We start from the raw sequence: 13,255 nt of genomic DNA on the forward strand, positions 1-13,255 counted from the left end.
TTTATTGATATAGATTATATGTTTTATATAGTATGTTGTGTATAGTATATATAGTAGTAGTATGTAAAGTATGTTAAATATACAGTATGGTGTATCCAAGGTGGATTAAATTATGTAAATGCTAAGTTTTCCAAGCATTCTTAAGGTAGATTACTTGCTCAAAGCCTTCTTTTGTGTAATCACTGCAGTTGGGCAAGGGGAAGAATTAATTATCAGTGCACTTACCTTTTCAGCAGTTGAATGTTCATCTTTTCCTTTATTTGTCTAAAATTGTTTTAGACATTTTCTGTACTGGTTGAACTTTTTTGTGTGTGGTCATGAGGCTTGAACTTGGGGCATGGGGGCTGTCCCTGAACTCTTATTTTTTTCCTCAAGGCTAATACTCTAGTGTACTTTGAGCCACAGCTCCACTTCTGGTTTTCTGGTGGTTAATTGGAGACAAAAGTCTCATGGACTTTCCTATCCAGGCTGGCTTGCACTGCAATCCTTAGATCTCAGCCTCCTGAGTAGCTAGGATTACAGGCGTGAGCCATTGGTGCCTGGCTCAGTCTCTATATTTTAAAGACATCAACCTCAATCTTTTTATGTTACTTTTATTTCCATTAAGTTTTTACATGACAAATTTGGAGGTGGCAGGATTAGGAGTAGTAGAAACTTGTTTTAAATTTCTTGGAAACACAGGGAACTTTCATTATAAGTATGCTTTCCTTCTTGCCCGGAATCTACATCAAAACTAAGGAAGGATAAGAAGCAGGAATGCTTACTAGTTGAAAGATCTTTCAATAGTTACTTCCAATAGTTTCTTCAAGAAGCCTGATTCTCATGCTTTCCTAGCTATTTGGGGGGCAGAGATCTGTAGATCGGTGTTCAAAGCCAGTGAGTGAGACTCCTATCTCTCTTCTGGCAAAAAGCCAGAAGTGAGCTGTGACTCAAGTGATAGAGCACCAGCCTTGAACAAAAGAGCTCAGAGACAGCGCCCAGGCACTGAGTTCTCCAATGTTTATGTACACACGTGCACTCGTGCACATGGAAAACCTGATCCTCCCATTACTGTATTTAATCAGAATAGCCTACATGCTAAATATTTAGAACCAAGAGCAGAACTTTAGCTCCAGCAACTGAAGCATGTTTTGTGTGTTTCCTACCTTGACATGAGTATGTTCAGATACTGAATTGGCATAAAGATTTGTGTGTTGCATTTGGACTTGACCTGATGGATTTGCCCAGTGTCCCTTGGCTATGACTTGTGTCATTAGCACATGTGCTTACTTTGTTCAGTGTTGTGAAAATCTGAACAATATCAAAGAAAATTTAAGTTCAATTCCATTAGAACTTTCATAGCTCAGAAATTTCAGAGGGATTTGAAATTGTTGCCTAATGTTACCTAATAAGGAAGTTACCTAATAAGACCAGAAATCATTAGTTCATTAGTTGTAGGGAAACCAGACTGTCTGCACAGTCTGGTAGTCAGCTTTTCTTCTATAAATCATGTTAATGTGTTCCGTATTGTGATGCTCTGTTTACTACGATAGCCTGCCCTAAAACAGTGTTTCCCAGCTTATATTCTGGAGATTTAGACTCTTTAGCAAGATTTTTTTTTTTTTTTTTGGTCAGTCATGGGGCTTAAACTCTGGGCCTGGGCACTGTCACTGCATTTTTCAGCTCAAGGCTAGTGCTCTGCCACTTGAGCCACAGCACCACCTCCAGTTTTCTGGTAATTAATTGGAGATAAAAGTTTCACAGTCTGGGCTGGCTTTGAACTGTGACCCTCAGAGCTCAGCCTCCTGAGTAGCTAGGATTACAGGCATCAGCCATCAGCCAGTGGTGCCTGGCTTTTAGCAAGATTTTTTATTTCTTTTTTTGTGTAAAGTCACATCTTACAGAAAACTTTTGTTAGTTTTTCAAGAGCCTCTACTGGGCTTTTTACCCAGCAGGACTTAGTAAAGAGACGTCCTATCATGCAGAAAATAGAAAGCAATGTAGGTAAAATATAGTCTAAATGAAATTACAGAGATGTTACAATAATATTGCACCAGCTTTTGAAAGAGGGAACTAAAATGTCTATAAAATGTAATTATGTTTTACATTTATACAGAATACTTGATAAATTATTCTTACTATTTATTTGTAAACCTAAGTTCATCTTACAGCTTGAGTTAGCACCCAGTAACCTCTACAGCAGATTTCTGCCAGAACAATGAGTCCAACCTCCTTATCCCTTAGGTTTAAGGCTTCCACTCCTGACTTGTTTGCTAATGCCCTGTTCTTCTGCTGCTCTGCAGATGTTAGGACCAGCATAAACATCTTCTAACAGCAACACTTTGGTCTTCCAGGAGTTAAGTGGTTTGCTAGTGAATCCTGAGTTGTTGATGTCCTTGGAGCATGAGAATTAAAAAAAAAATCCTGATTTGTTCACTTCATAAAAACTTTGTTGATGATACCTGTCTACTAAAAATTAGTGCCAAAAAGAATCTTAGTTCCATCTCCTTTTCTCCAGGAAAGCAGATGGGAGGTAGAATCAGCCTTCTTGCTTAGATTTTTTTTACTGTCAGAGGTGAGAGTGACATCTTCTAGATGTCTGGATTCTAGATCTTCCAACTCCGGTCATGTTCCTCAGTGTGTTTACCCAGGGTTACTGGGAGCATGTCACATAGTACCTGGCCTGGAGCGACTGTTTCAATGACTCCATGATGAGTAACACTTTTATGTTAGGCATCGTGAAAGGTGTAATTTAATAGTACAACTTATCCTGCAATTTCTGTATGATGCTCTTGTTACCTTGTCTGGTAGATAATGAAGTGTTACTTAATAAAGCAGTTTTGATTTTCTCACCTTCCCCTCCCGCCCCAATATTGGGGATTGAATTCAGGGCTTGACATTTTAGGCAGGTACTCCTTTTTATTTTTGTTTTGTTTATTGTTTATTTTTAAGATAGGTTTCATGTTTTGGCCCAGGTTGGCCTGGACTGTGATCCTCTAATTCCCCACCTTCTGACTAGCTGGGATTATATCACTGCCATGCCTACCTTTTTTTTTTTTTTTGTTCAGTCGTGGGGCTTGAACTCTGGCCCTTGGCGCTGTCCCTCAGCTCTTCAGCTCAAGGCTAATACTCTACCACTTGAGCCACAGCATCACTTCTGGTTTCTGGTTTATTGGAGATAAGAGTCTCAACGACATTCCTGCCCAGGCTAGCTTTGAACCATGATCCTCAGATCTCAGCCTCCTGAATAGCTAGGATTACAGGCATGAGCCACCATTGCCTGGCTTGCCTACCTTTTTTTGAAGTGTGTGGGTGGGGGTGGAGGGGAATAGACTGTCACTAACTTTTGTCTGCACTGCCGTTCTCCTATTTTTGCCTCCTGGGAAGCTGAGATTATAAGTGTAGGCTACCATGCCTAGCCTGATTTTCTGATCTTTTCAGTCATATTGAAATTTAAGTACCTATCATATTGAATATAAGATTCAAATAAGTTTCTGAAATTCAGAGGTTTTATGTATGCCAATGATATCATGATTGTAATGAGTTAAATCTTGAAAAGATAATGACATTTTTGTTTGTAGAGTTCAGATCATTCTGGATCAACACCATCATCGCCCAGTCAGGAAACATTGTCTCTCACTGCTGCTACTGCCACTGCCAGCTCGCCTCCAGAAGGACTGAGGCAGCGGGTCCTTGCACAAACACAGACTGATCCCGCGCAGAGTCCTCAGTTTCCCTATGTGATGCAAGGGTGGGTAGACCTGGGCTTTCTCTGGGGTGGGGATGGGCAGCGTGGGGGTGGGGTTGAAAGTCAGCTGTCTTGGATTTTACCATAGGACCTTTGAATTTACTTTGAAATTTAGCTTTTGCAGTTTGAGAATTAGTGGGCTGAGTAGGGCAGCCCTTCCCTTAGCAGGTCGAGCCTCGGAGGCATCTAGCATACTTGCCAGTCTAAGGCCCGAGTAGTTGTCTGGGACCCTGGCAATGTACTAGGGCCTGTGGGTCTGAGTTTCTGCATCTCACAGATAGGTGCCCTATGTTGCTGATGTTGGACCACACTTGGAATCACACACATCTAAGTAACTAGTTGTTTTTTAAAACTCAGTCCTGCTATAGAGCACGGTGTGGCCTGCTGGAAAGCAGGGTGTAGGAGGTGAGCCCTAGGACTCCTTAGGGATCTCTGATGAGCTGGGCTTGGTGGAGACTTGAATGGTGGTCAGGACAGGCCACTGAGTAGTGCCCAGGTCCTGTGTGCCCACCCTGAGCACTGCAGCCGAGGTTTCTGCAAGTGTTGTCTGAATTTTGGCATCAAATATGTTGATTGCTTTTGTTGTTGTTGTTATTTTCATTTATTATATTAGGAAAGTCTTTTTCCATCCAAAGATTTGGTAAATAATTCTAGTTTCTTCTTGATTATCTGTAGCTTAACTCCTAATGCTTTATTTAATCTAGTTAAAATTTATTTGAATATATGGAATAAGGTGAAGCTACTACTCTCCCTACCAATTTGGGGATCATCTTTCCTGGCACCAAATATTCCTTCCCTGTTCATCCTTCAGAATGCATTATGTTGTCATGTGATATGTTCCCCTGATTTGTCTATTTCTGTGTATTTTAATAATTACTTTGTAAGTCAATATCCAGCAAATCCTTTGTGGTTTCTGGAGAGTGCTCAGGGCAGAGCACCCTGTCTGAAGGACAGCAGAGACTTGGGGCAGGTCAGCCTGGTCTGCAGGGTGCTTTATCCCTGATTTGGCGCAGTAGTTTTTCCCTTCTGGGAGAAAAGGGAGGAAGTGGATGGGTCAGAACCACCTGGGGCAGCTCTTCTATCGTCAGTGCCTTACATTCTGGACTGAAGTACTTTGAGGCGGGAAGCCATAGAACTTTTAAAAGTGATTATCCATGGCTTCTCTTCCCTTGACTTCACAGCCTTCCCCCTTTGCAGATGACATGATAGATTTGTATGAGGTTTTTGTGGAGGGCGGTGATCCATAGGGTCTACTTCTAGGTGGAAGTGTTTTTTCCTAGTCAAGAATACTAACAAAATTTAAAATAGACTCCTGGATTATCTTCTTTCTGTTAATACCTGACTTAAAAAGTTTTCAGATTTCTTTAAAGATGCATTAGCCACTCTGGAGGAGTCCTCTCTGCTGGTCTTTTGTTGAGTATGTGAGAGAGCTTGGTTGTAGGCAGAGTTGTGCTCAGGAGGCAGAAGGGTTTGGAGGAGAGAGCACCCTGTAATAGGTGATGCTTAGGTGCCTTGTGTGGAGTGTTGAAAATACCTGTTGTTGCCTTACTATAGCACCACCACTTTGGTGTCTGGGCTGTGTTGCCACAGTTGTCCTGATGCATGTGAATTTCTGCAGTTCTGTGTCACACACCTAGGAGCCATGGTCAGAGGGAGGGCCTGGGGGAAATAGATGTAAACTGCTAACACTGTTGACCACAGAGTGACCACCTTCTAAGGCAGATAGCATGAAGTTAGATGAAGCTTCATCAGAGCTGTACCAATTGAATAGAATTTTAGTCTGCTTTCAAAGGTGTGCATAAACGTGTCCTGCTACTCTTACCTACAGATTTTTGAAATATTTTTTATTTTATGACTATTTAGCTATTAAACTTTTAATAGTATTTGATTACTAATGTCATTTGGCTAGCTCCTTTTCTCAAAACATTTGGTCATGAAGTTTTTCTTGGGACTTGGGACCTTATGGAGAATGAAAGTGTATAGTGTTTTCTAAGAAGTGGACAGGACAGGAGAAGGGCAGGAAAAGGAGCGGGAGAGGGAAGAGAGGGAGAGAGAGACTTCCTGCTCTCTTGGTACATACCCTGCTCTGTCTACTATATATGGAGACCAGGGCTAACTTAGATTAAAAATGCTGTCTTATTCCAGGAAGCTCGAAAGTAATCATTGTTCCTTTCAGTAAGTTAAAAAAACATTCTGTTAGAGTGGGCTAGTTAAAAAACGAAAACGTTGAGCAAAGCTTTCCCCTTGGGAGGCACTGAACATCCTCCTTCATTCTCCCCTGCAGGAATGTGGACAACCAGCTTCCTGGGCAAGCTGCCCCTGCAGGGCTCCCAGCCTACCCTGCCTTCAGCCCCCTGCACATGCTGTGGTGGCACCAGCTGTACGCGCGCCACTACTACCTGCACTAGTGAGTCCTAGGGGCCCACGGGGGCTATGAGGGATGCATAGGGGTCTGCCAGGGGACTTGGGCACCCTGGGCAGTTGGCTCAGTGAACCCTCTTCAGTTATGTGGCTAAAGGAAATGTGCCCATAACTACTTTATGTCCACTAGTGCTGCTCCCCCTGGCATAGTTACAGTTGTGTAAACTTGAGGCAGGCCTGGAGTTCTGCTGCAAGGCAGCCGATGAATGGAAGAGGAGAGGAGGGACCCCAAGAGTCCCCACAGAGCAGGGAGGGATAACACCAAGTGGCCCCCAGCTCTGTGGGCCCGGACATTCTGCACACTGACCAGGATGACCTCTTTGGTCATCCCCACTGAAGATCTTTCCCCGTCCTTCATATCTATTTCACCTATCTCTCTGATCACTACATTTTTACTAAACAAACACAGCAATCCCTGCTCGATGCCTTCCCATCTCTCACTTTCACCGTGGGCACAGACCCCGGTGCACCCCCCAGACATGCTCTGACAGACTCATCTGCTATGGTCATACTGCTTGCTGCCTTCACCTTCCTGGCTTTGTCCTGGGTCTCTGCTCAGTTCTTGGAACCCTTTCCACAAATGCACTGCACCAAATGTGGCTTCTTCAGTCTACCAAGCACTTCTCTGTCCAGTTCTTTGCCAGTGACACCCCCTCCCTCAACTGCTAGGTCTGCTCTTGACTTTGTCAGCTTAGGTTCTGGCTCTTGATAGCTTTGAACTCAGGAGCTTCCAAAGGTGAGACCACTGAGCTGCCATTCATTCTGTGTCCTTCCAGAATTTTTCCTGTATCTTTCTCACTTTTAGTCCATGTTGCTTCAGTAGCATTCTCTCACTACCAGCCAGCTAACCTACACTGGTAGCTAACGCGTGCGCTCTCTCTCTCTCTCTCTCTCTCTCTCTCTCTCTCTCTCTGCTGGCTTAAACACACACACTCATGGCTAAGAACTTCTCCATCCCCAGTCCTTCCCATCTACAGTGAAGGCTAAATCCTTCTCCTTCTGCAGTCCTTCCCATCCACTGTGAAGGGTAAATCCTTCTCTTTCTCCAGTCTTTCCCATCCATGGTGAAGGCTAAGTCCTTCTCCTTCTCGAGTTCTTCCCATTGACAGCGAAGGCTAAGTCTTTCTCCTTCCCCAGTCCTTCCCATCCATGGTGAAGGCTAAGTCCTTCTCCATCCCCAGTCCTTCCCATCTATGGTGAAGGCTAAGTCCTTCTCCATCCCCAGTTCTTCCCATCCATGGTGAAGGCTAAGTCCTTCTCCATCCCCAGTCCTTCCCATCTATGGTGAAGGCTAAGTCCTTCTCCATCCCCAGTCCTTCCCATCCATGGTGAAGGCTAAGTCCTTCTCCTTCTCGAGTTCTTCCCATTGACAGCGAAGGCTAAGTCTTTCTCCTTCCCCAGTCCTTCCCATCCATGGTGAAGGCTAAGTCCTTCTCCATCCCCAGTCCTTCCCATCCATGGTGAAGGCTAAGTCCTTCTCCATCCCCAGTCCTTCCCATCCATGGTGAAGGCTAAGTCCTTCTCCATCCCCAGTCCTTCCCATCCATGGTGAAGGCTAAGTCCTTCTCCATCCCCAGTCCTTCCCATCCATGGTGAAGGCTAAGTCCTTCTCCATCCCCAGTCCTTCCCATCCATGGTGAAGGCTAAGTCCTTCTCCATCCCCAGTCCTTCCCATCCATGGTGAAGGCTAAGTCCTTCTCCATCCCCAGTTCTTCCCATCCATGGTGAAGGCTAAATCCTTCTCCTTTTCCAATCCTCTTGTCCATGGTGAAGGTTAAGTCCTTTCCTCAGTCCTTGTAAAGCTAGCCTGCTTGGGGACTGCATGTGTTCATGTGCTCACTCTCAAAAGCACTGATTCAGCAGCCTGTGGCCTTATCTGTCACCATGGTAACACACATGATTTCCACCATTTGAGTGACTGCTTTGTGTTTAGACTTCTGCTGGATGCTTTCCATCTTTTGTCCCATTCCTAACCATTGTGAGGCCATGTATGAGCTTATGGTGATTTCCTGCTAAGTCTTGAAGTCTTACATGGACTAAGTCTTGCAGTCTTATGTGGACTTGTAGTCTTTTGTACATCATTTAATTTCTGAGCATCAGGCTCTCCCCCAGGTTTCAGAGTAGCCAGGGGACACTAGAATCCCTGTGTGGACACAAGGCTTAGCATAGACCTGGGAAACACTCCTTTGTGTTCTATGCTATTTCGATAAACATTAATTATAGAAAAGTTTATATAGCAATGTGTAGTAGTAACACTAATCCTGGTCTGCATCATGTGCCTATTCATAAAATTACATACTCCACAGCTAGTCCCCTCCCACTGGGTAATTTAAAGCAAATCCCAGCTAGATTATTAACATTTTGCTGGGAACTTCATAAAAGGAAAATTTGTTTTGACTTTTAAGTGATCACATTATAAGAATCAGGACCACAATTTTTTTTTTAAGTTGACAAGGACTAAGTGGTTCCCAAGTGGAGTGCTCAAAAACTCCACTTGAGGATTGGCTAATTGAGATATGTTTACTACTTTAAATATGAGTCCAAATCATCTGTTACTGATAATAGATACAGACCAGTCTTTCAAAACCTGGGTCTGAGAGAAAGTGGGTGATCTTGGGGTGTCACCCCATATGACATGGCAGCAGTAGCGACCAGTCTTTCAAAACCTGGGTCTGAGAGAAAGTGGGTGATCTTGGGGTGTCACCCCATATGACATGGCAGCAGTAGCAATGGTTATAAAGTCTCTCCTGCCAAGGGGCAGGTAGAGGGGCATCATAACATCAAGGCTACACGCCGGTGGGAAGTGGGTATGTGTTTTGTTATAGACCACATGATTTTGCAGGCCTTACACAGCACACAGGCCCAGTGTTCTCACCCCTGGGCGGGGGCTGAGGGCTGAAGGAGAGAGAAGAGTGTGCATGTGGCTGTTCTTACTCCCTTCTTGCCCCATCATCCTGCACACAGGCTGGGGTACTCTCTTTTCTGAGCCAGCCCATGGCTGTTGTTCCATACCTTCTGTCCTCCTCTCCATCCAGGCAGGGGACTCCTGAGCTGTCCGCCCCTTAGTCCTGACTGCACTTTTCAGCTGGAATTCTTGCTTGCTTAAGAGATGTGGGCAGGAGTCAGGATATCCCATGTTAGCTTTACAAAAAATACTCGACTCCCCAGAGGTTTTTTTAAAAACAAGAGATGGTAAATAAAATATTTTTAATGTTCTTTTTGGTGAACTTTTCAGTCAAGCTGCAATTTCTGCTCAGGCCACATCTAATGCCAGCCCAGTCCCGCCCACTGCATCGCCGCCTCTCAACCTCGCCCATGGTCCTGGAGAGGAACCCCCGCCAGCTGCAAACCTGGGGGCCCAGGATGATCGCCCCATGAATGAGAACATGCAGATGAATGCGCAGGGTGGCCCCGTGCTGAATGAGGACGACTTCAACCGGGACTGGCTAGATTGGGTGTACACCTTCTCCCGGGCCGCCATCCTGCTCAGCGTTGTGTACTTCTATTCTTCCTTTAGCCGGTTCATCGTGGTCATGGGCGCCATGCTGCTAGTTTATTTGTAAGTGATGCTCATGAACTCTTCCTGCTCCCCTTACATTGCTTTCTAAAAGTGAAAGGCATAGGGTGGGTGGGTCGTAAATAATGGCATTCATGTCTGACATCCTGGCAGGGGCAGGTTATATTGAGTAATCTTGAAAAGCTGACTTTTTTGTTGTTGTTATTGTCAGTTGTGGGGCTTAAACTTAGGGCTTGTATGCTGTCCCTGAGCCTCATTGTGCTCAAGGGTTAGTACTCTACCACTTGAGTCACAGCATCACTTATGGTTTTTGAGTGATTAATGAGATGAGTCTCATGGGGACTTTTATGCCCAGGCTGGCTTTGAACCACGATCCTCAGATATCAGCCTCCTGAGTAGCTATGATTATAGTCGTGAGCCATGGGCACTCGGCCAAAGCTGACTTTTTGTTTGCTACATTTTTATATAAGTCCGATCATTAATTCAGTGAGCCGTGGGGTTGCGACTCTGAACTTGAAGTCTATGATGGGCCCTCGTGTAGGTCTTCTTAATTGTGCTTCTTGGTAGAAAGTTCTGTAGATGTACCTCATACTTTTCTTAGTTTTCTGATTTCCTCTGCCTCCTCCTCTCCAAGGGGCAAGCCAATAGCAAATTGTCTTTCATTTTGAAAATACCACAGAAAGACCAGTCATGTGGAACCAGTCAAGCCCACAGTAGAGTTTTTGAGTCAAGTGGGGTTTCATTTGCTCGTACTTCATAATTAGTTTTCTAGTGAGAAAAAATTTGGGGTTTTGTGGGTTTTTTTTCTTTTTTGGTAGTTCAGTCATTTTTCTCCTGTAGAATACTGATTTTCTAGCATTACAAAGAAAACTAGTTATGGCTTCTTTTTTCTTGTCTTTGTTTTACTGAGCAGACACCAAGCCGGATGGTTTCCTTTCAGGCAAGAAGGAGGTCAGCAGCAGGCTCCCAATGATGTCAGAGCAAATGACCAGAGGCAGAACGCGAACAATGTAGAGCTGGAGGAGATGGTATGTGTGGCATAGTAGACTTTATCATAGTGTCATGCCTGTAATCCCTGCTACTCTGGAGGTGGAGCTCTGAGGACAGTGGTAGAGCACCTTGAGTAAAAAATTTCAAGGACAAGGCCCAGGTTGAGTTAAAGCCCCCCAACACACACACACACACACACACACACACACACACACACACACGTTGAGTTAAAGCCCCCCCCACACACACACGTTGAGTTAAAGCCCCCCAACACACACACACACACACACACACACAATGTGTATATCTATGTCCATAGCTGTGTCTGTCCCGATGCCATCAGCCCCTAGACAGGGATATGTGATGAGGGGGCTGGGCTGCTGCGTGGTCTGGGCAAGGCTGCTAAGGCGTGCTGGTGCTTTTAGCTGGGAGATGTCATGTACAGACTTGATCACACCCTGGTGTGTAAGGGGGAGGAGTTGGCAGTGTGAGTAATAGTGTTCTGAGGGAGATTGCACATGGTAAGACATTGTATGGTCATGACACCAGCCAGCAGAGTGCCAGGGTCAGGTTCATGTTCTCCATCACTGACAGGGAGAGTGTGTCCCATCACAATGGCAGTTAACTCCATTAAACTTAGACGCCATGCAATTTTAACGGCTGTGTATCTACATTGTTTACATTTCTCTGCCTCCTCCTGAAAGAACTAGGCTCTGGCTGCAGAATGTGGCTAATGTGGGGTCTCTAAGCATGTGTGTGGCTGGTTGGGGGAGGGGGTCTCTGAGCATGTTTCTGGTCTATTCATAGGAGCGCCTCATGGACGATGGGCAGGAGGATGAGAGTGGAGAAGATGCAGGCGACGATGCCAACGCAGGGCCGAGGCCTGGGCTTGTGGCCTCAGCCTGGTCATTCATCACCACCTTCTTCACCTCGCTGATCCCAGAGGGGCCGCCCCAGGTGGCCAATTAGACATGAAAACAGTGCCAGCCGCCAAGGAGGGTCTGAGTTTAGGAAAGCTGTTTAATAAGAGTGCAATTTCAAAACTGGAAACCGTTCTCTCGACCATCATGTACACAGGCATTCTTTTCTTTGAGCTTCTCAAGCATATGAATATTTTAAGCACAAATGGACTAGTTAGTGTGTGGTTTTTTTTTTTTTTTTAAGGTCCTAACACAACAAGCATAACAGCGTTGGTCTTCCAGGGTGTGTTCCTTTCACTGTGCGTGGTGTGCTCATATAGAGCTCTGCAACTCCTTTCTTTAAAGAGCTGCTTCATCTCTAAATGTCCACAGCTAGGAGCCCAGCCCTGCAATGTGTAATTTGAATAAATATATCTATTTTCTGTGAATTACTCCTGAAAGTTTTAAACAGAATGACCTCATAGTTTTTAATAAAGAATATTATTTACCTAAAATGTGCTAGTAGCATCTTGCCCAGCCATAAAGCAATAAACTTCTCAATAATCTTAATTTTTGACATTTGAATAAAAGATGAAAACTTGGTATTTTATGGACATGTATCCCATCGGTTGGAATTCATACCTTGAAAGAATAAAAGGCAGCTCTTCAGTGGAATTAACAGTGATACAAAAAAAAAAAAGTTTGATACAGGCAGCACTTTTATAAAAATATGCTGGAAATCACTCCCTGTAATTTTTTAAATAAAATGTCACTTACAAATTATAGTAAACAGTGTTACAGGCTATTTGTTCAAAATCTTAGCACCCCAGTTTATGTGTAGGAGTCTTCCAAGTCTTGTAGGACCCTTGTGGTTCCCTCCATCCCTGGGGACTCCTCTTGGTTCTTGGGTCCCTGAGCTGGCCCGAACTCTGCACAGGTGAGATGAGAGCAAGGACCGGGCTGGGGAGAAGGCAGGGACAGCCGCCACGCACTTCTGTCGATGCTGTGGATTCTTAGGCTCTCGGCACAGGCTGTCCTCAGTGCCTGAGTTGCTTGGAAAGTGATGTAAGTTGGCTGGCTCCTCTGTACAGGAGCTGTACCAGCGCCACTGGAGGCAGCCTGGGAAGGGGCAGCCGTCCATTGTATGACAGTCTGTGTCACCTGTCAGTGGCAGGTGGCATGTAGAAACACTTGAAGCCATAGCGCTGCTTCTCGAATGCAGCAATTGCAAGATCATTGTAAGATTGTGGGGGGCATGGGGTGACCCCACAGGTGTGTCCCAGAGCTCTCACAGGGGCTTGGGGCTGGCTTGGTGGCTAGGATTTGAGGAGCTGGGAAGCTTTTCTTGAGTCTGCTGAGGCTTTGGCCTTTATTCCCTTCCAGGACAAACCCCAGTGGCTGCATCTGCATCTGCCTCTGCTTTACTCATGGGGGTCCCACTCTGGAGTCTTGAGGACCAGTCACAAGTCACATTAAAGCTATCTTCTGAGCTGGACACCAGTGGCTCATGTCTGTAATACTAGCTACTTAGGAGGCTGAGATCTGAGGACTGTAGTTCAAAACCAGCTCAGGTAGGAAAGTCCCTGTGAGACTCTTTCTCTCCAGTAACCACTCTAAAACCAGAAGTGGCACTGTGGCTCAAGTGGTAGAGCACTAGCCTTGAGCACAGAGGCTCAGGGACAGTGTCCAGGCCAAATTCAA

The 13,255-nt window shown here is 45.0% G+C and overlaps 1 protein-coding gene across 1 annotated transcript in view; it reads left to right on the top strand.

Annotated features, from left to right (window-relative positions):
- Positions 1–12,344, top strand: part of Herpud2 (HERPUD family member 2) — a 30,181-nt gene extending 17,837 nt beyond the window's left edge. The window contains exons 4-8 of the mRNA XM_042695066.1: positions 3,561–3,730; positions 6,012–6,134; positions 9,384–9,707; positions 10,606–10,693; positions 11,463–12,344. Of these exons, the coding sequence (XP_042551000.1) occupies positions 3,561–3,730; positions 6,012–6,134; positions 9,384–9,707; positions 10,606–10,693; positions 11,463–11,624 (867 nt within the window). The 3' untranslated portion in view covers positions 11,625–12,344. The remainder of the gene's footprint in view (positions 1–3,560; positions 3,731–6,011; positions 6,135–9,383; positions 9,708–10,605; positions 10,694–11,462) is intronic.
- The last annotated feature ends 911 nt before the right edge of the window (positions 12,345–13,255 follow it).

The sequence above is a fragment of the Dipodomys spectabilis genome, unplaced genomic scaffold (genome assembly GCF_019054845.1).
Source record: "Dipodomys spectabilis isolate Male_0828 unplaced genomic scaffold, ASM1905484v1 ptg000178l, whole genome shotgun sequence".
NCBI lineage: Eukaryota > Metazoa > Chordata > Mammalia > Rodentia > Heteromyidae > Dipodomys > Dipodomys spectabilis.